This window comes from Neolamprologus multifasciatus, chromosome 22 (assembly GCF_963576455.1).
Source record: "Neolamprologus multifasciatus chromosome 22, fNeoMul1.2, whole genome shotgun sequence".
NCBI lineage: Eukaryota > Metazoa > Chordata > Actinopteri > Cichliformes > Cichlidae > Neolamprologus > Neolamprologus multifasciatus.
The window spans coordinates 7,849,092-7,871,040 of record NC_140459.1 but is presented as its reverse complement, the minus strand read 5'-3'; the positions used below and the strand labels follow the sequence as shown (position 1 = coordinate 7,871,040).

Below are 21,949 nucleotides of genomic sequence, written 5' to 3'. Positions count from 1 at the left end.
ATTTTTAAGCGCACTCTTTCATGTGAACGAAGAAGAAGCAGGAAGGCGCCTTCTGAGTGCGCATGCGTTGCTAATTTTTCCCCCTTCGCAGCCTTTCGTTTTCCCTCTAAAAGAAAACATCCTTCTGCTACGTGAGTGTAACTTTATGGCCAGATACATGAGGCCTCCAAATACGTCTTTGTTTGTCAGGAACATCTCTGATGAGTCCAGGTGAGTCCTCGTAAAGAAGCCGCTACTCGTCTACGAGTTAACTCGTGTTAATTGTAGCTAGTTAAGTTAGCCTGGTAGGCAAGGTAGGCCTCAACGTGCAAACTGAAAGGGTAACGCTGACCGGGAGCAGCGCCGCATTTCAAATCTACGTTACATTATTTTGGCCATATATGTCTTTGTTGTGGTTTTATAAACATTATTAACGTCTGTGTTGCTCTTTAGACGCGAACTTTTTCATGTTTACAGTCAAGCTATCAAAGCTAACTGGCTAACGAAAGCTCGTAAACAGCTCCGTGAAACTTTGAAAGATTTTAAAAGAGGCAAGAAACCCTACAATGTGGATTTAATACGAAGGGGCAAAAATGAATGGCCTCGGCTAACGTTAACCTGATGTTTGTTGGTCGTTATCAATTTTAAACACGCGTGGTTAATTGATTAGTTACAATCTGAGAGGTCAGTTTGCTGATTTAAGTTTGTATATTTAAATGTAATTAGCACAGGAATTCTCATTTAAACTGCCAAAATACTGACCTCAGAATACACGATCGCAAATGAAAGCTCGTTTTAATGTTGTATGTGTAGTTTGTGAATTAATCTGTACCTGTAATGGTTTGTCATGTATTTGTTATTATCATATTTCATTGTTGTTGTTATATCTAGGTTTAGTCTCAGTGTTAATCTAATCTGACCACATAGGGTTGGTTTAACTTGGTTTTAAAAATACTAAACTTGCTAGATGTGTTAATAACTTTTAAATAGTTAAAGTTTTGCACTAGTATTTAAAAGCAGAGTGAAATGAGTAAATCGATCAAAAATCATCAACATTTTGTTCTCAATCATCTTAGAATTGCCTAAAAAATGTATGGTCCAAAGTTTGGGCATATGTAATGATTGCTGTGATGTTTTAACTCATATATTGAAAATTAAAGGTCAGTCCAACCACTTTCAGGTTTTTTAAACACATTGCAATCTGAGGCAATATTTAAACACGAACATCTCCAAAACTATTAACAACACAAACCAAAAAAAGTATCACTGACCTCTTTCACAACTGATTAACTCTGTTTGACATGGATGTTGAAGCTGATTTTAATCTCACTGACACTGTGACCTGAACTTAATTTCTTCAATTTTACATTTGCATCTGTGGACGGCCTTGTAACTGTTTATGTGTCAGTGCTACACCAATGACATTAACATGAATTGCATGTTAATATTAAAAAGTGTGGATATTTTAAAGGGATAGTTCACCTGAAGAGTGTGGCAAACTGTGAGGAGCATTTTTGCCCCTATTTTCTAAAAATTTCCCAGATTATTTTACTAAAGATTTTTTTTTATTTGTTTAAACACAGAAAAAAAACAATGGACTACTAGGAAATTAAACTTCTAAAAATTACAATACCCATGAGCCTTGGTGGCTTTTGCCTCGGAGAAAAGACCAGTCAACTAAAAATGCTTTACATACAAGGACAAAATCTTACCTGGACACAAAATAAAAGATTGTTTCTTAACCAAATTACCGTTTTTAAGCTTTATGTGCACAAGTTGAGTGTTTTTCATTTTTGCAATGACTGTGCACATATATAGGCCACAAGAAGAGAAAACCAGTTTCCTGTTAATTGAGGTCACTTGATAAAACAGAGGGTATTTTATACTTGAGTAAATTACATCCACAACATGGTTCAAATGGTTTATATTTTAATGACAGTTTTGGTATATTTTTCTTTCTTTGAAGGTGAGAAGCTCTCTAAGTGACATTAAAAGCATTTGTATGAAGGGAAAACCCTGAAGTTGTATTTGATATATGATCAGGAAGTCTTATATTCAAAGGGGATGGATGGAAAATGGGCTGATTATGTGACCACAATTGAATCATGAGCAAAAAACACAGGCTGTTGATTTCACTGCTCTCTAATATCGAACGTATTGTACTGTGGGGCAGGTTAGTTACCATCAGCTGGGTTAAGAGACACCTTCGTAATACGGAAGTTACCCAAATCCTGCTTTGTCACCCAGGCCTCTCGTTTCTTGGTTGATTAATTAATTAATTAATTTAAAAAATGCCTAAAAGAGCTCCTCAGTGTTTGCCACCTGCTCTGTTTAAAAACAGCCCTGCTGGGATACAAATTGTCTTTGAGCTCTTTTAACAGGTGGATCACCCTCCAGGTAAGAGGAAACAAAATGTACTCTGAGGTGAACTGTCCCTTTATTCAGCAGCTGCTCTTCCAGCTGTTGCCACTGGTTGATGATGTAGGTAGAGATGCCCGTGATGGTCAGTTGAGTTATACTTGTATTTACGGTGTTCAGGCCTGAGGATTTGCGGCGTGAGTTTGGCCGCTATGGGCCGATAGTAGATGTCTACATCCCACTTGACTTCTATACACGTCAGCCAAGAGGATTTGCATACATTCAATATCCTTTCCCAATGACTTTTAACTGTGTTTGCTGCTGCTAACAAATTATTTAAATTTCCTTTCGGCAGAGAAGATTTTTATTAATTTATTTTTTGTGATGCATTTTCTTTTTGCACATAATCTGATTGAATATCTAACACGCATATTTCTCTGTTATTGCTTCAGAAAATGTAAACGCGTCCAGTTGTGGAAACCGGCCACAAAGAGTTACAAAGACCCATATAGAGTAGCTGTAAAGACACACAGACCTGCAGGATCAGAGGGAGGGAAAAGGTTGAAAAGAGAAAGTAAAGCATGAAGAGGAAAAAGGGAACGGAGACAAAGCTTGGATTTGGATATGGCGGCAAAGAATGGGGAAAAGAAAAAGAGGTTTAAGAGGAGAAAGCAAGCAGGAAACCCCCGAGTCTCTGTGGGAGTCGGTTAAAGAGTGTAAAGATCAAGATGAAGTTCAAAGTCAAGCATGGGCAAAGGTAACAAGTCTGAATTATTTTGTATCCTCCCATCCACAAATTTGACATGACACCAAAATCAGCTTTCCCTGTGACACTGATGAAACGATTTAATCCAGTCTTATTGTGTTTGATTTTTATTTTTTTATATATAGTCACTGTCCTGATCCCTCAGACAGTTAGATGATGTGTTTGAAAAGAGCTTGCTTCATCTTTTATCTCTTAAAAAAAAAAACAAAGCAGTCAGCTGAGCGTGCTTGTGTTGTTTTCTCACCTGTCTTACAGTAATGTAAACGGTGTCTTTTTATAGAAGTTTTTACATGGTAAACTGGGCCTCACAAATTTAACTAAAGTAAAAGTTTATGAAGTGCATGGTTCTTTTCCTTGGACTTTTATTTGTTTAGGAGAAAAAACATTTCTTTAAATTTGTGAGGCCTTAAAAAAAGAGAAAGAAACAGAAACCTTAACCACTCAGCATATTTGAGGACGTGCGTGATGCCGAAGATGCTCTTCACAGCCTGGACAGGAAGTGGGTCTGTGGTCGGCAGATTGAAATCCAGTTTGCACAGGGCGACAGGAAGAGTAAGTGTCTGGTTTTTGTGTCTGAATTAGATTGAAACACTTTGAAATATTTTTGCTGTTGGTTTAAATATTAATCTGTGACTTCCAATGATAGAAAAATGTGTGACCAGCTCAGTTTCATCTTTTTAAAAGGAACCCTGATTATTTATTAATATTTAGGTGGTGGTCTGCTCCCTATGAAACATGCCGTTTAAAATTAGACCCATTTCCAACAACATGCCGGTACTGTTTTCAACATCTGCAGACACTGAATTTATCTGATACCAGTTTAGTATTAGGAAGCTTTCCTCAGTGTGAAGAAGAACTGGAAATTATCCTTTTATTTATAAGGAGACATCAGAATCAACTCTAACATTGTCCTGTTAACTTTTCAAAATATAGAAAACAAGCAGATTTACTGAGTAAATTGGTGAGAATGCGTAAGTGTTATTCATGCAATTTACCTGCACTGGTCTCATTTCAGCTCAGTTACGCTGCTTTGGTTGTTGCATGAGCCAACGTTTACATCACCACCCTGGCTTAAGCTCCTGAGGTGTGCTGCAGTCTCATCTGGAATGATAAATGTCGCCACTCAGGCAAAAACAAATAACCTGCATCAGTTCTGTGGCTCCACACATTTATTTAACATGCAAAAGATTCAGGGTTTGATGCCAGGAGGAGACAGAAATCCATTTGTGGTTGCATCAGGACAAACGGTATAAAAATCTGCTGAATTAAATATGTGGAGCTACCCACTGTGGCGAGTCCGTGTAGTAAAAGCTTCCCAATGAGCCTTACACTAGTACACTCTTGTTCAAGCTGTTAGGCATCATTACCCAGACTGCACTGTGACATAAACAACAGTCACGAACTGAGACTGAAAGGATTCCCCCTTCCCCCTCAACTTTTTAACAACCAAGAAATCTGCAGTATGTGTCGTCATAGTCGGGGTTCCTTTTAAATCACGTTTTCAGATTTTTTTAAGTGTTTAAAATTAAGCATCAACCATCATGGTTTTAACTGTTTTCTGCTGTAACCACTTCTTCCTCTTCTTCTTTTTCACCAGCACCAAATCAGATGAAATCAAAGGAGCGGCGTTCCCCAGGAAGATCCTCCCGGTATGACGACTACGATCGAGACAGCCGGCGCCGGCGGTCACGCAGCCGCAGTTACGAAAGATACAGGTCGCGCAGCCCGTCTTACGATCGCCGCCGCAGACGTTCGGAGAGTCCTCGAGAGTGAGTTAATCTCTCAGAAGAGAGTCGGTCGGTCCCAGGTGTTCTTTGTGAGAAGGAAAATAACGCTTTCATTTTTCCTTAGGTCTCGTGGACGGGTGTATGGAAGAGGAAGAAGCAGGAGCCGCGAGGATGACAGGTACAACTACTCTTCTAGACTAAGACCACATTTACACAGATGTAGCCTGTCTGTTGTTTTGCTTCCTAAAATCCATCTTTGTAATGTGCTCCTGCAACCAGAAGGTGGAAGTAATGTAGATTTTCTTTGCCAACAACCATTAAATGACAAATAGAATAACGTGCGACTAAATGCCCTGGAATACCCACGTCACAATACAATACAACACTTGTGTCCTCAGTTCAGCTGCAGCGGTACAACACACCAGGTTGGAAAAATCGAGAGGTGCAGAAACAGCAGCTTGTTGATTTGACGTCAGCTTTGTCATACAGCGGCGACTCCAGATGGTAGAAGGACTCGAAGGAAATAAATGAAATGAGTTCAATGAAGAAAGTGTTTCTCTGCAGTTGACAGCTGCTCATTTCCATAAAAGCAGTTAACACGAGTCCTTTATTTACTTATTTTTTTTTCATCGACTGCCATTTGTTTGAGAGACAGCTGCAGAATGAAGATGTCGTGTGCAGATGAACTGAAAGATGCAGGTTGGGTGTAAAGCAAGGTGTGACGTGTTTATTTATTTATTTATTTTAGGGGCCAGTTAAAATACAGAAGGAACCAGGTGGTCCAGCCATCGTAGCTCTATGTTGTGTGTGTCAGCATCAAATTGTTGGACAGTGTCAGTCTTAAACCATTTGGCGCACACAGCAGCACAGCTGGGTGAAAACTGGTAGCTTCATGAACTGGTTTTTAAGCTCTTTTGTACTGATGTGGTGATATTATTGAACCCTACAGTCTTTTTACATATATTACTGTTCATGTTATCCATGTTCTGCCCGTTATTGTTAGATGTAATATGCGTCATTTCATCTGTAACGGTGCCCACAAGTTAGAAATTCATGGGATATCATCAGATTTGACTCCTGGGGAGTAACCCTAATGATCCTTATGCTCTGAGGGGGAAATTACACATTTAACACTCATCAGTTTTCTGTTTTAATGAGAGAAGAGGCGGAAAAAATAGGACCAGACAGTCAAAATCTGATCTGCACTGCATCTAAAAGTGTGACGTATCACTCTTTTACTTTGTGTGCCTTCAGATACAAGCAGAGACCCCGGAGAGTCTCCAGAGAGCGATCCCGCTCCAGATCCGCATCTCCACGAGAGAACGTCAAACCGCCGTCCACATCCCGCTACGTTGAGGAAGAAGTCCGACAGACGCATTCCCCGTCCCGCTCCAGGTCCCGGTCCGCGTCGAGATCACACTCTCGCTCACGTTCTCGGTCCCGGTCCTGGGCCGGGCGCAAGACAGGAGGACGCTAAAGCAGAACCCACTCCCCACCCCGTTCCCCCGGTTCTGTCAGACAGAGCAGAGCTGGTCGTTTTGTTAAGTAAAGGTGTTTGTTTGCCATGAATGTAACGTCCATTTGTAGAAAGCTCGTTTTCGCTATTCCATTTTAAGAACAGCGCTGCAGCTCCTCGGCTTGGTTTTATAAAGTTGTTCAGTGATATTTCTCTTTAGGAGCAAGATTCAGCGGTTTCTGTGCTCAGCCTGACGGGAAGAATATCCAGTCTTTTTATATATACAACCAGTTACTGATGATTTTTGTTTTCTAAACCCTATGCACCCACTTTTGCTAAACAATCCCTGACATTCAGTATTCTAAGGAAGTATTGAGTCTGTTGGTGAACCAAATGCATCTTTGTGTGTTTTATAACTAATCATGTACTAGGTACTTTACTGTCAGCCAGTTTCACCGCTGTTTTTTAAATTTACATTTGTTTGACAGCGATAACCCATCACCATGAGATAAATGTATTCAAGATTTTTTTAAAGATGTGTTTTATGGAAGGAACCGAGAACTTCTTGAAAGAAAAGGCATTAAAGCTGATGGCGTGTGTCTGCAGTTTAGTCAAGTACATGAGCACGAGTGCTAAAACGCACAGAGGTGATGCTGTGGTCCCTAAAGTGTTAAAGACGTCAACAACAAACTGACCTTTACGGTCATTTGTTTTCTCTTTGTGGTGTTTTCTGTAAGAGTTAAACCTTTTTTTTTCTGTTTTTCCCCCCCCCCAAGTTATTGTTTCTTTGAGGAGAAGCAGGTTTACTTGACAGTGTTTTTCAGAACAACTCGTGTCGCTGCATGTTTTATTCTTATCTTCTATCTTTAGTAGGGAAAAAACTGTTATTTTGATTAATAAATGGTTAACTTTCGGTTAAAGAAAACATTGCGTGGCTTGTTTTTATACTTGCTTGACCAAAGTTCATTATTGAACACAATTCAGAGTTTTCTCCTCCTCGGAGACCTCGGTGTCCTGTGGATCCCCAGCGTCTGCCTGGAAAACGGAGCAGGACAGTCTGTGAGCACGGCCCCGTCCATCGATTTCCTTTTAATGGAACAACTGAAATTAGATTCTGAGCAAAGAGGCAGCCATGGATGAAATCGGACGTGTCTCATTGATCGCCGTACTGGAAAAATGCATCAGTCAGATGAATAAAGCTGCAGATGGTGGAAGTCCTTAACCATGCAGTCACCAGTATGAGCATAATCACAAAAACAAGATGCTGTAATCAGACGGGTTTCTGGGTTTCTCTCAGTCCCTGCCACTCCTGGTCAGTTTAATCCAGCTGTAATCCACCCTGTAAAGATTGTAGTGTCACATCTATGATGTCAGTTATCCTTAAACTTCTGTTTGGACTTTTTGTACCTGCCACCTTCAAAAAAAAAAAACACAAAATGTACAGAGATGAGCTGTAACAGCTGAAGACTGAGCTTCATTTATTGTTTCTACTGCTTTTCTGAGCAGAACTGAACAGCTACATCACCAGTATCATTTAAGGTGAACTATGAGGGAGGTTTAATACTCAAGATCAGGTTTATTTTCAGTATAAGCCTGAAGATTTGGTAAACAGACTGATTCCTATAACACATTTCTATTTGAATACTTTAAACATGTCTCAATCACACAAGCACTTTGTTTACACTGCAGTGAACAGGTTGGGAGCATAAACACATACTCGGGGTTCAGTGTCTTGCCCAAGGATACTTTGACATGCAGACTAGAGCAGCTGGGGTTCAAACCACCAGCCTTCCAAAGATGACCTGAAGATGAGCCACAGCCATCTATGTTTAATAATTAATGTGTTAAGAAATTAGTTGTGAGGTGGGGCTCCTGGAAGCAGCTTAATATTAGTCTTGTGTGTGAATGTAGGGGAAAATATTCCAGCCTGCAGGGTTGGAAACGTAGATGATCATTACCAGGACATGACCCCAGGCTCACATTGTTGTGATTTACACCACCACCAACCTGCCTATTCAGTGTACTGTTTCACTGGTTCAATATAACAGCCTGATGTTTGAACACCCTTATTTTTATAAGAATTATTTGCTTGCTGTAGCAGAAATGGGAAACAAAGATAAAACAGACAAACATGGTTGTACATTTTACTCTACATAAATCAAATAAATCTTTTTTTTTCTGGTTAATTGATAGATAAGCACAATAGACAATTTATGATTGGCAGGTTGACAGATGAGGTCAGGCAGGAGTCTGTTAGAGAACCTGGAGAGTTGGAGGTATGAGCAGTCAGTAGAAGCAAGACTTACCAGATGGCAGCAAGACCTTGTGTTGTGAGGAAGAGAAGATTCATGAGTGTAGTGGAGGAGGGTTGGAGTGACAGAGGACGATACCAGGGATAGGGTGAGAGGGAGGCAGGGACTGTGGGGTCCCATAAAGGGAGCAGATGAAATCCATTATGCAAGAAAAACTCTGCAAATTACAAAGTTCCTTCATGGAGGAAAACAAAATGAATAGATATGCATCTTTGAAGGTGCATTAAGAAAAAAAATAGGACTTTTCTTTGAATTCCTCATTAATTTGTGCAATTTTAAAAACATATTCTGGTAAATAGTCAAACAAATATTCATTAAAACAATTAGCCTGAAAAAACAAACATAGAGGCTCATGTAGTAAAGCTCTCTATTGTCTATTGTGACATCTGTTGTTGGAATAAAGTAGAATTGAGGTTCTGTAAAATTAATATCTCTAGTTTTGGGAGTCTTCAATTTGTTTGTTTGTTTGTTTGTTTGTTTTGTCCTCGGGTAAGATCCAAAAATATCCTACTGTTTAGAAAATGAGAGCACCGTCTCAGAACCTATATTCCCTCCAAGGCCCAGCCCAGTGCACCCAGTTCTGTGCTGCTTTCATCTAAATTTAGAGGCTCAAACCAGTCCAGGCTCCTCTGGGTTCAACCAGAAATAGGCGACAGACAACCAAATATTTTGGAGCACATTTCACCCCTGATGACTCGCAGGAACTGGCAGGTCGTCCATTCATACTGCTGCGAGGTAAATGGCAGCAGACCATTGCCACGGAATTGATTGATGGTGTTTCACACCCTATAAGTCGAGAAGAGTTAGTGCCAGCTCGCCTCATTTGTTTTTGCCCAGTTTGTGACCAACAGCAGGGAGTTAAATGTCTACCAGTGGGAAGATTTTACCTTTGATAAGAGATGAAAAATAAAGAAAAAATGCTTTCATAGGTCAGAAATCGGCAGCGTTACATCAAAAAGGCCTTTATGGTTACATTTTCATATGGAAGATAAAAGGTGAGTTAATGCTAAGTTATTGATTTGTATTTAAAATGATCGGTTGTGTCTGGTTTTACTCATTTATCTGGAAGTTTTTATAATGATGACACAAAATAGTGGTGAATAGAGTCCTGTCTCAAATGGTGTCTGCTGGGCTGTGGTTTAGTTGTAACTCAGTAAGCTGGGGCTTTTATTCTGAAGGAATGATGATTACATTTAAAAGCATCAGCAGTGAAATGTAACCTAACAGTGTTGTATTTTTTCTTAAATCAGACTATAAAATAATTACTGCTGTATCAGCATGTAAGAAGAATTTTAAAGCCATTTTTCTTATGTTTCAGCTCATTTTGAAAACTAACTTTGCTGTGTAAATTTTTAATATTTTAAAAAAATAAGCAATTGAAGCTTCCTCTGGGATTAGGTTATTCTCAGATATTACCTGGTATATGCTTCTTTGCATCCTTTTTTTTTTTTTTTTAAACTTGTTCGCTAATTAACAACTACACAAAAAAATGTAAATACATCACACATTAAAAAGATGATAAGTGAAATTTTTCTAACCTTAAAGAAAGTGACTTATTTTCATGCTCAAAATGAAAAGCAGCAGACAAATGTTCAGGTTCGCACTGAAATAAGCATCTAACTGATGTGAATGAATTTTATTCCTTCTAAATTACACTGTGCTGTTCTGTTCCCTTGATATAATATAAAATATCAATAAACCATTTTATTTTTTTGAATAAAAAAAATAAATTATTGATATTTTGCACAGTGCAAAATATCAATAAACCATTTTTCTCCTCCGTGAATCGCAACCTTATCGTGGTGAAGGGGTTTGTGTGTCCCAGGGATCCCAGGGGCTATGTTGTCTGGGGGCTTTTGCCCCCTGGTAGGGTCTCCCATGGCAAATTGGTCCTGGGTGAGAGACCAGACAAAGAGCGATTCAAAAGACCCTTATGAAAAAAACACCGAGGGAACAGTTTACCCTGCCCGGGATAGGGTTACCGGGGCCCCGCCCTGGAGCCAGGCCCGGGGAGGGTGCCCGAGGGCGAGCGTCTGGTGGCCGGGCCTTAGTCCATGGGGCCCGGCCGGGCACAGCCCGAAGAGGAGACATGGGCCCATCCTCCCGCAGGCCCACCACCCGCAGGAGGCGCCATAGGGGTCGGGTGCATTGTGTGCCGGGTGGCGGCCAGGAGCGGAGGCCCTGGCGGACTGACCCCCGGCTGCCAAGACTGGCAATAGGGACATGGAATGTCACCTCTCTGGTGGGGAAGGAGCCTGAGTTAGTGCGTGAGGTTGAGAGGTACCGGCTAGATATAGTCGGGCTCACCTCTACGCACGGCTTGGGCTCTGGAACCAGTCTCCTGGAGAGGGGCTGGACTCTGTCTCAGTCTGGAGTTGCCCCTGGTGAGAGGCGGCGGGCTGGGGTGGGTATTTTAATATCCCCTCGGCTTGCTGCCGGTACGTTGGGGTTTTTCCCGGTGGACGAGAGGGTTTGTTCCCTGCGCCTTAGGGTCGGGGAACGGGTCCTGACTGTCATCTGCGCTTATGCGCCGAGTGGCAGTTCAGAGTACCCAGCCTTCTTAGAGTCCCTGGGGGGGGGGGGGGTGCTGGAAGGTGCTCCACCTGGAGACTCTGTTGTCCTGCTGGGAGACTTCAATGCTCACGTGGGTAACGACAGCGAGACCTGGAGGGGCGTGATTGGGAGGAACGGCCTCCCTGATCTGAACCCGAGCGGTGCTTTGTTATTGGACTTCTGTGCTAATCACAGTTTGGCCATAACGAACACCTTGTTCGAACATAAGAGTGTCCAAAAGTGCACGTGGCACCAGGACGCTCTAGGCCGTAGGTCGATGATCGATTTTGTAATCGTATCACCAGACCTGCGACCATATGTTCTGGACACTCGGGTAAAGAGAGGGGCTGAGCTGTCAACTGATCACCACCTGGTGGTGAGTTGGATCAGGTGGCGGGGGAGGACGCTGGACAGACCTGGTGCACCTAAACGCGTAGTGAGGGTGTGCTGGGAACGACTAGCAGAGGCCCCAGTCTGCGAGATCTTCAACGCACACCTCCGGCAGAGCTTCAACAGCATTCCGAGGGAGGCGGGGGACATTGAGTCCGAATGGACCATGTTCAGCGCCTCCATTGCCGAAGCTGCTGCATTGAGCTGCGGCCGCAAGGTGGTTGGTGCCTGCCGTGGTGGTAATCCCCGAACCAAATGGTGGACACCAGAGGTGAAGGGAGCCACCAGGCTGAAGAAGGAGTCCTATCGGGCTTGGTTAGCCTGTGGGACTCCGGAGGCAGCCGACAGGTATCGACAGGCCAAGCGGAATGCGGCTCGGGCAGTGGCTGAAGCAAAAACTCGGGTGTGGGAGGAGTTCGGAGAGGCCATGGAAAAAGACTTTCGGACTGCCTCGAAGATGTTCTGGCAAACCGTCAGGCGTCTCAGGAGGGGAAAGCGGTGCTCTACCTGCACTGTGTATAGTGCTGGCGGAGCGCTGCTGACGTCGACTGAGAAAATTGTCAGGCGGTGGAAGGAATACTTCGAGGACCTCCTTAATCCCACTGACGCGTCTTCCGAGGAGGAAGCAGAGTCTGGGGATGAGGGGAATGACTCGCCAATTTCCGGGGGCGAGGTCACTGAGGCAGTTAAACAACTCCTTGGTGGCAGAGCCCCTGGTGTTGATGAGGTCCGCCCCGAGTTCCTGAAGGCTCTGGACGTTGTAGGGCTGTCCTGGTTGACACGCCTCTGCAATGTTGCGTGGAGATCAGGGGCAGTACCCGTGGATTGGCAGACCGGGGTGGTGGTCCCCATCTTTAAGAAGGGGGACCGGAGGGTGTGTTCCAACTACAGGGGGATCACACTCCTCTGCCTCCCCGGGAAAGTCTATGCCAGGGTGCTGGAAAGGAGAGTTCGTCCGCTAGTCGAACCTCTGATGCAGGAGGAACAATGCGGTTTTCGTCCTGGTCGCGGAACACTGGACCAGCTCTTCATCCTCTCGAGGATACTTGAGGGTGCATGGGAGTTTGCCCAACCAGTCTACATGTGTTTTGTGGACTTGGAGAAGGCATTCGACCGTGTCCCTCGGGGTGTCCTGTGGGAGGTGTTGCGGGAGTATGGGGTGTCTGGCCCATTGCTACGGGCCATTCGATCCCTATACAACCGTTGCAAGAGCTTGGTTCGCATTGCCGGCAATAAGTCGGACTCGTTCCCGGTGGGTGATGGGCTCCGCCAGGGCTGCCCTTTGTCACCGGTTCTGTTCATAATTTTTATGGACAGGATTTCTAGGCGCAGCCAAGTGGCGGAGGGCTTTCGCTTTGGTGGCCTCAGGATCTCATCTCTGATTTTTGCGGATGATGTGGTTCTGTTGGCTTCATCGGGTGAGGGCCTCCAGCTCGCACTGGAGCGGTTCGCAGCCGAGTGTGAAGCAGCGGGAATGAGGATCAGCACCTCCAAATCTGAGGCCATGGTTCTCAGCCGGAAAAGGGTGGAGTGCCCACTCCGGGCCGGGGATGAGGTCTTGCCCCAAGTGGAGGAGTTTAAGTATCTCGGGGTCTTGTTCGCGAGTGATGGGAGAAGGGAGCCGGAGATCGACAGACGGATTGGGGCTGCAGCTGCAGTAATGCAGACGCTGCACCGGTCCGTCGTGGTGAAGAGGGAGCTGAGTGTAAAAGCGAAGCTCTCAATTTACCGGTCGATCTACGTCCCTACCCTCACCTATGGCCACGAGCTGTGGGTAGTGACCGAAAGGACGAGATCGCGGATACAAGCGGCGGAAATGAGCTTCCTCCGAAGGGTGGCTGGCATCTCCCTTAGAGATAGGGTGAGAAGTTCGGCCATCCGGGAGGGGCTCAGAGTAGAGCCGCTGCTGCTCCACGTCGAAAGGAGCCAGCTGAGGTGGTTTGGGCATCTGACTAGGATGCCCCCTGGGCGCCTCCTGGGTGAGGTGTTCCAGGCATGTCCCACCGGGAGGAGGCCCCGGGGCAGACCCAGGACACGCTGGAGAGATTATATCTCTCGGCTGGCCTGGGAACGCCTTGGTGTTCCCCCGGATGAGCTGGAGGAGGTGGCTGGGGAGAGGGAGGTCTGGGCCTCTTTGCTTAGGCTGCTGCCCCCGCGACCCGGCCCCGGATAAAGCGGATGAAGATGGATGGATGGATGGAATAAACCATTTTAAAGATAGTCTTAGTCAGTAGTCTTCGTCTCTATCCATAAAAACATGCAAAACCTTTAAATACACCCGCGTTCCCCTTCACAGTTTTCTCCTTTTGTTCTATGAAAATCCTGTTCTGACCACTGGCACACGTGCATCTGTGATTTCACCACACGTGAAAAGCAAACATCAGCTTCTGTTTCCAATGGGCTACATGGACTTGTACTTTTCAGGATTGTAAAGCTGCATCCTAATGCATGTGAGGGCAATCTTCAAACTTGTTAATGGATTAGCTGTAGCTCAGGAGGTAAAGCAGGTCACCTACTGATCGGAAGGTTAGTGGTTCAATTAGTTAGTAGTAGTCCCTGGCTCCTCCAATCTGCATGTCAAGTATCCTTGGGCAAGATACTAACCCCAAATTGCTCTCCGATGCATCCGTCAGAGTGTGAATGTGTGTGAATGTAGTTATAAAGCACTCGGTTTAGAGGGAGTCCTTGTGAGAATGGGTGAATGGGGCATGTTGTATAGAGTGCTTTGAGTACTCCGGAGAGTAGAAAAGCACTATATAAGAATCCATCCATTTACCATTGGTTCTTATACAGCGCTTTCCTACTGTACCTGAGTACCGGAGCTTTATACAACATGCCCTTCACTCATTCATTCATTCAGCTATTAATCCAAGCATGTTCGCACACATACAGACTCTGATATTTACTTGGGGTTCAGTATCTTGCCGAAGGATATTTGACCTTGTCAAGAGATTTATTCTAAAGACACTTCTTCAGCTAAGAATCTAAAGGTAGAAACACACAGACGCTGCAGTTTTTACTTGCAAGGGCATGATCACAGAACGCTCACACCAGAGTGGGGGCCCTGTAATGTGCGCTTTGTTCCTGCACTTGCCTTTATTTATATATAAAAGTAATACAACAGTGAATACGTCTATTCATTAACAGAGGAATGTTAGTATGTAGGGAGTGAAGATAAAAGTGGTTCAGGTGTATGTGTGTGTGTGTGTGTTATTCTGAAGGACGTTGCCCCTCTTCTTGAAGATAAGAGCTTCCAGCTCCCCTCTTCCTGGCAGGAGTGAAATGATAACAGCTTGCTCAGCTATTATCACTGTGAGAAAGAATTTATAAAGCAAGTCTTGATTCCAACAACAGTAATAAAAGGGTCATCATGCAGTATTCTATAATATGCAAACTTACATATCACAAAAAGATTATACTGACTACTAAGTACAATTTTCTATTGACAGACCTCCATCTACCTCCTAAGCTGCAGCCGCCCCATATGTGGTGTGTGTCTCGTTTTAACTGTGGCTTACAACCCACCTTAAATGACAAGGAGCCAGATTTATTGTAATTATTTTAAAGTGGTCTTGAGCAGTAATTCTCCAGACTTTCTGAAGAGCTTTCAAAGTTTGTCTTTGTCAGAGAGAGCTACAACAGTGAAGGTCTACTGGCATCTGTAAAACACTGTGGGGGCTGTCAATGCGTGGGGCTTAATTTCAGCTGGTGTTGTTAAGGATCTGCTGAAAAGTACCTTCACATTTTGATCTATCATGCAACACCATCTGGGATTAATCTGATTGGCTTCGTTTTTTGTTTCACTGCCAATGCAGTAAAAGCATCCCTAGATAGAAAAACACACAGTGGAACTCTATGAGTCATAGATTGGCCTCCCCAGAGCTTTGACATCAACATTACTGAAGCAGTGTGGGATCATGTTTATTGAGTACATAAAAAAGGCAGCCAAGATCCAAAGAAGAGCTTTGAATGTCCTTTAGGGGTTGAAAGGTTCTCATTCTGACAGAGAGAAGGTGAGATCACAGGTGCACAGTGCAAGTGGTTAGAAGAAACACTGAACTCCTAGTATATAAATGAGTTTCTCTCTCTTTTTTTGTTACAGAGCTGCTAAAGTAGAAAATGGGAGACTGGAACTTCCTTGGTGGGATCTTGGAGGAGGTGCATATCCACTCCACCATGGTTGGCAAGATCTGGCTGACCATCCTGTTCATATTCCGAATGCTGGTCCTGGGCGTCGCCGCAGAAGACGTTTGGAATGACGAGCAGTCCGATTTCATCTGCAACACCGAGCAGCCGGGGTGCCGGAATGTATGCTATGACCAGGCCTTCCCTATTTCCCTCATCCGCTACTGGGTGCTCCAGGTGATATTTGTGTCCTCGCCTTCCCTGGTGTACATGGGTCATGCCATCTACCAGCTGCGCGCTCTGGAGAAGGAACGCCACTGCAAGAAAGTGGCTCTCCGGCGGGAGCTGGAGGCGGTGGATGCAGAGCTGACGGAGGTGAAGAAGAGGATTGAAAAGGAGATGAGGCAGCTGGAGCAGGGGAAGCTCAACAAAGCACCACTGAGGGGCTCTCTGCTGTGCACCTACGTGGCCCACATTGTTACGCGCTCAGTGGTGGAGGTCAGCTTTATGACGGTTCAATACATCCTGTATGGAAACCGCCTGAGCACCATTTACAAGTGCGAGAGGGAGCCGTGTCCTAACGTGGTGGACTGCTTCGTCTCGAGACCAACAGAGAAAACTGTTTTCATGATGTTCATGCAAGCTATCGCCTGCATCTCTCTCTTCCTCAGTCTGCTGGAGATCATGCACCTGGGCTTCAAGAGGATTAAGAAAGGCATTCTGGACTACTACCCACACCTGAAGGATGACCTGGACGATTACTATGTCAGCAAGTCGAAAAAGGACTCAATGATGCATCAGGTTTGCATGGGAACGACTGTGGGACGCAAGACTACGATCCCCACAGCACCAAGCGGGTACACGTTACTGCTGGAGAAACAGGGCAACGGACCCAACTACCCTCTCCTCAACGCCTCCTCCGCCTTCGTCCCAATTCAAGGGGACCCTGGTGGAAAGCCGGACAGTCAAAAGGAGGGCAAGGAAGGAGTCACGAGTCCCACGGAGCACAACAACAACTCCAACAATACCAGCAGTGAGACGCGGTCCCCTCCTTCAGACAAACAGGAGCAACGAGAAGATCAATCCCCACCACATCACGAGGACCTGGAGCGTGCAAGATCTGAGTACCCCACACTGCCTGTTTCAGATGCCTCCTCCAGCACAGCACTGTCAGGCTTCACGAGGAAGACACGAAGGATCACCCCACCGTGGAACTGCTCCACAGTCGTGGAGGGAAATGGCTCAGACAGTGGAGACTCCTACAACGGGAACAACAGCATGAAGCTACGAAGCGGCGGCGGCCCCAGAGCAAGGATCCTCTCCAAGTCAGACATTAAGAGACAGAGCAGACCCCAGAGCCCGGACTCTGCGGGGGAGCTGAGCTCTATATCTCGACACAGCCGGGAGAGCAATAGTCCCGCCGCCTCCCCACCAAACCGGCGAGTGTCAGCTGCCAGCAGCGCCAGCAGCAGACGAGCCCCGACTGATTTACAGATATGAGAACTGCTTAGAAGAAGCCATTAAAACACTGTATTACTGCACCTTTTACACAGTTTAGACTTCTTTAAGAGACAATCACAAAAAGCGTGCAGAGATTATTCGCGTGCCATTTTTTCAGAGACATTCTCCAGTCTTAGAAAGAGCATGTGACAAACAAGCAGTCTAACATCTACTCTTCCTTTTAGAGGGATTCATGCTAGGATGCACAGTCTTGTTTTCTCAGATTTCCAGGTCAGTTTCAGGCTTTCAGAATGAACTTCAACCCTCAAACAATCAAGCTATAAAGCTATGTTAGCAACTGACATGACTGAGTGGGGCCTCATGATGTTTGATGATAAGTGATGATAAGTTATTCTGAAATGTTTTAATGGTCAAATGAAGGCTGAAGGGTCACACACGCTGAACTGTTTAACTGAAACATGCACCTAGCACTGAGTTATTGCTAAACTCCATGAATTCTGTTAGCTATCACAGATAAGAATGGGTCCTTGTCTCAGAAACCAACTTAAGAAAATATCGACTTTTATGTTTGTGTGGTGCACTGTGCGCTAAACACATCTGCTCAAATGCTTTATTAACCTTTCATTTTTTCATATTTACAATTAAAATAAAGGCTTGCAGGTAATTCACAGACAGTATAAAAAGATGGGCAGGGAACTGTAGCATCCTCAGTGGCTAACAAGCTGTCAAGTGGTAAACCAATGAGCATTTCCTGGATAATCCTTCTTCCTTAGAATATCCATTTATTCATTTACTTCCTGTTTTTTGACTTAATGTTTTAATAATATGACCCAAACGGAGTGACTTAACCCATAAACTATTTGAGAAAGTGTTTGCAGAGCTCAGGGCAGAGGGCTGCTTCCCCATTGACTTCTTTGAGACCCAGGTTGTTTTTGGAATCACAGGAATCACCCCCTGGTGGACATTAGTAAGAATGCAGGTTTAAAACGTTTCTGCATTGGCTTCACTTTTCAGACCTCGAACCTGCGCCTATGTTTTATACTGTCTGAGAGTTCATAGCAAGTGTTGTTTTCTCTCTTTTGACCTCGACTTAAATAACAGTACTGACTAGGATCATTTACCTCATTAACATAATGCCTTTTATAGATTTCTTTCTTTTCTTTTGATAAGGGGGGATTTTAGTTTGCCTTTTAACTTGTCAGGGGTGAGACTGAACGGGCTCACTGGCTGGTGGAGACTGATTTTGCACCTCTGCATCATAAATATGATTTCAATCATTTTTATGCAACAAAGGAGTCAACTTGACTCATCTGTTTTCTTCGTTACTTTTGACATGAAATATCTTCAAGACTTTTCCAGCGGTAATTTTCATTTGCAGCAAAACATGACAGTGGTTAGAAAGTAACATACATATAAGCCACAATGATGTTTCCATGACTGTTGCCACACAAGTGAGCAAATTCCTGCCAACAAGTGAGTAAATCTGTAGGATTTACAAAGAATGGTCTGAAAAACAGAAAATACCCAATAAGCAGCTGTTCTCTGGGTAATATGTTGACTGGGAGTAGCCAGACTTCCGTGAGATTAAAGGACAACAGTAATTGTTGTAATGATTTGTTATTTCAAAGAGCATCTCTGAACGCACCAAACCTTGAAGCAAATGTGCTACAGCAGCAGAAGACTACATCGCGCACCACTCCTGTCCACGTAGAGTAGGAAACTGAAGGTACAGTTCACACTTACTCACCAAAATCAGACAACTGAATACGGGGAAAAAATTTGCCTGGTCTGATAAGTAAAAATGACTACAATGCCATTTGGATGGTAGGGTTAGAATTTGGTGTAGAAAAACAGAAAAGGATGGATCCAACATGCCTCAAGTCATGGTTCAGACTGGGAGTGGTGGTGTAGATCAAAGTGTGATTTTCTTGCCACACTTTGGGCCGGTTATTAGAAAGTATGTGTACCTAAGAAATAACCAGAGTGCACACATGTTCTGGTAACTACTTCCTGCAGGATCCTTTGTAGCCAGACACACTTCAGTCAGTCTGAATTTATCCATGATGAAGCTTTAATAACAAATGAAGAATTTCCATCAAGCTTGTGAACAGCATGCCCCAATAATTTTAATTAATTTTACTTCATGAGTAGTTAACATCAATCCAAAATGTTGTTAAAAACAAAAAATGTAAAGTTTTTTTTTCTTCATGTGTGAGCAAAATCAAAGACCTTCAGGACAGAGAAAGGCTGATGCTGAAATGTCATTTTTAATTTAGAAAGCTTCTGGTTATACAACAAAAAAATAACAGTGATTTCGCATTCACTGTACATCCATTGTTTAATAAACATTTACATACTCTACAAGACTATAGTAACATTTTTCTTTTTATCCCTCCACAAAAGCAAAGAAAACCTCTATTCTGCTGCTTCCCCATCAGGCGATGGTTCATACTGCATCAGCTGGAAGAGGAGAAGGAAAACGGGAAGGTTAAAGGTCAAGGAATCCAGACCAAATATAGACATGTGATTATCTGTAAACGCTCACCCTGCTCCTCAGCTCTTTGTTCTCCTCCATGAGCTCGCTGCACTTCTGTTGTAGGTCAGCCAGCTCCGTACGAAGAGCCTCCGTGTCTGCTGGCTCTGGACCAGCTGCCCCGAGATGAAGCTTTATGAAACTGTTGCCATGGTTAAGATTAACGAGTGCATGGAAATTTTAAGTCATCAAAACTATCTAATTTTATTAGAGCAGAACAAGGTCCAACTCTGTTCTGCATGTTAATTCAGGAGAATGATGATCCAGTTTGTAGGTTGGAGAGACTGGTGCAGGAGTATGACTCCTTAGCTTAAGAACTGTTGGCCTGTGACAGACTCACCCACTGCAAGTATCCTGCAGTATTTAAACATGTGACGAACACAGAATCAATCAAACCCGATGAACAGATTTCACAAAAACAAAAAAAACCCCACAACCTTAGATTTTAAATCTGCTGCCATAACAAGAAACTGGCTTGAGAAGAGAAGAGAGACTGATAATACCATAAATAAAAAAAAAATAAAATATTTTATTTTAAATGCAGTGGTTTAAGCTCTAAACCTGTTTATATTGAGTGAAATTTAGTGAAAAAGTATTTGCCAACTTCCAGATCTTATTTTTACATATTTGCTGCATTTAAATATTCCACATGATCAAACAAATATTGGACAAAAATAACCTGAATGTCCACTTAATGACTCAAATAATGAAAGTTTTTTAAGGCTTTATCTAGTCAAAGTTTGGACTTAAACTGGCTATTCAAGCTAATAAACCCTCAAGTGTGGCTGAAGTAAAACAGTTTTGCAAAGAAGAGCGAGCCAAAATTCCTCCATAGTGATGTGAAAGACTTGTTACTGGTTATACCAAAGAGTTGCAGTTCTTTCTGGTGGCAAAACCAGTTATTAGGTTTAGGGGGAATCACTTTCCACATAAGGCCTGGTAATTCTGGATAACTTTCCCCTTAAATAAAATAATTTAAAACCTGCCTTTTCCAATATTAAAACACATTAGATCTGAAACATACAAGTGTGACATATCTTTTTTGCTTCGAAGATAGAGCCACATCAGGAACTAATTGTTACCACCTGAGGTTGTAGTAAGGCTGCAAAAATTAGAAAAGGATACTCCAGTGCATTGTTAGGTTTCTCAGGCTCCTCATAAAGAGCAACTAAAACTGCAAGAAAAAGGGGTGCACGGATATCAGTAAAAACAAATTAAAAGACTGTTTCACACAATGCATTATCGTTAACGTCACCAGGCTGAACAGGGGGTCCATTTACCGCTTGTTAAGGTGTCGAGGACTCCAGATTTTTCGAGGTACCTTCTAAATTGCTCCCGCTTCGACTCAGAGGCCTGAAAAAGACAAATAGTTGGATGACACACAAGTTAGGAGCCCATTCATACACCGACATAAAGAGCGCTATAAAAACTCCTTGCACAAACAAGTGTTTTCAGCCCATGGTGCCTTCACTGCCTTCCACCGTGTTGATGAGCAGGGGTCACGTTGTTATGACGCTAGCTAGCTAGTTTTACAAACTTTAAATGTACCACGTAAAACATAACAGCTACAGAAAGTAAGGCCAAAAATACTTACTCTATATTGAGCCATGACTTCGATAATAGCCGTGTAACTCCGGGTCGTCTACAATGTGCGAAACGGAAAATAACTCTGGACTAGCTGCAGCTGTTTGAATGCTACGCAGGAGGTGACTCTGTTGCCATAACAACACATCAAATCACGCGGAAATGAAGTTCTTCCGATAAATAATCAGCTTGTAAAAGGAGAAGAAAGACTACAGAGTAGCTGTCAAAATAAGATACATTTAAACAATAAAGAAACGCAAGTCGTTCCGTTTACGAGTAAACTACTGAAACGCCTCAGACATCGAAACGAGACGACGAAGCTGTGTTGCCAGATTTGCGTCACGGGCATGCAGAACCTACCTACCATATTATGATTTTTCGTCAGTTAGGCAACAACCCGCTATAATTGGGAAATAAAGCAAGCCGAAGTTTGTGTTAGGAGCTCCTGTTTGCCATGTACTACTGAGTGCTTTAAAATCGAGTAATGGATTGCTCTGATACCGAAGGTATCGTAAAAATGTCATGATTCATTGTCGAAGTCTTTTTTCCCGGGTTTCTACACTGGCATATTCACGGTACTCTTGAGAGATATTGTCACCCTCAGGAAGAAAAAGTCAAATTAAATTAACAAGTAAATACGTGCAACTTCTCTGCTTTTTTGTGTGTAATCTAGTTTCTATATTTAAATGGCTTGGCCTCGCTGCT

At 43.5% G+C, this 21,949-nt stretch overlaps 3 protein-coding genes across 6 annotated transcripts; 2 read left to right on the top strand and 1 right to left on the bottom strand.

The window, feature by feature from the left end:
- The first annotated feature begins 32 nt into the window (after positions 1-32).
- LOC146492832 (uncharacterized) lies at positions 33-7,211 on the top strand. Its single transcript, XM_085149327.1, has 6 exons — positions 33-210; positions 2,518-2,624; positions 3,554-3,655; positions 4,701-4,872; positions 4,955-5,008; positions 6,085-7,211. Exons 1-6 carry the CDS (start codon positions 146-148, stop codon positions 6,305-6,307), a joined length of 723 nt encoding a protein of 240 aa, XP_085005453.1. The 5' UTR covers positions 33-145; the 3' UTR covers positions 6,308-7,211.
- A 1,820-nt stretch (positions 7,212-9,031) lies between these two features.
- On the top strand, positions 9,032-18,731 carry LOC146492831 (gap junction alpha-9 protein-like). Its single transcript, XM_085149314.1, has 2 exons — positions 9,032-9,593; positions 15,644-18,731. The coding sequence occupies exon 2, from the start codon at positions 15,661-15,663 to the stop codon at positions 17,164-17,166; it is 1,506 nt and encodes a 501-aa protein (XP_085005440.1). The 5' UTR covers positions 9,032-9,593; positions 15,644-15,660; the 3' UTR covers positions 17,167-18,731.
- On the bottom strand, positions 18,071-21,949 carry mycbp (MYC binding protein). Of its 4 annotated transcripts, none has more exons than XM_085149334.1 (5): positions 21,609-21,949; positions 20,941-21,013; positions 20,786-20,834; positions 19,673-19,802; positions 18,071-19,587 (listed from the first exon to the last, which is right to left on the bottom strand). In XM_085149334.1, exons 1-5 carry the CDS (start codon positions 21,609-21,611, stop codon positions 19,543-19,545), a joined length of 300 nt encoding a protein of 99 aa, XP_085005460.1. In that variant the 5' UTR covers positions 21,612-21,949; the 3' UTR covers positions 18,071-19,542. The 4 variants fall into 4 exon arrangements, with proteins under 4 accessions (XP_085005460.1, XP_085005461.1, XP_085005459.1 ...); XM_085149335.1 differs by having other exon boundaries at positions 20,786-20,828; XM_085149333.1 differs by lacking the exon at positions 21,609-21,949 and adding an exon at positions 21,255-21,593 and having other exon boundaries at positions 20,786-20,828.

What these genes read in the sequence shown, in the direction of transcription:
- LOC146492832 (XM_085149327.1), top strand. Translation starts at nt 146, where the DNA reads ATGGCCAGATACATGAGGCCTCCAAATACGTCTTTGTTTGTCAGGAAC. An exon ending in CGTTCGGAGAGTCCTCGAGA is followed by an intron (nt 4,873 to 4,954) that starts GTGAGTTAATCT and finishes ATTTTTCCTTAG; the next exon opens with GTCTCGTGGACGGGTGTATG. An exon ending in AGGAGCCGCGAGGATGACAG is followed by an intron (nt 5,009 to 6,084) that starts GTACAACTACTC and finishes GTGTGCCTTCAG; the next exon opens with ATACAAGCAGAGACCCCGGA.
- LOC146492831 (XM_085149314.1), top strand. Translation starts at nt 15,661, where the DNA reads ATGGGAGACTGGAACTTCCTTGGTGGGATCTTGGAGGAGGTGCATATC.
- mycbp (XM_085149332.1), bottom strand. An exon ending in CCTCGACACCTTAACAAGCG is followed by an intron (nt 20,835 to 20,940) that starts GTAAATGGACCC and finishes TTTTTCTTGCAG; the next exon opens with TTTTAGTTGCTCTTTATGAG. An exon ending in AAACCTAACAATGCACTGGA is followed by an intron (nt 19,803 to 20,785) that starts GTATCCTTTTCT and finishes CCATGGCAACAG; the next exon opens with TTTCATAAAGCTTCATCTCG.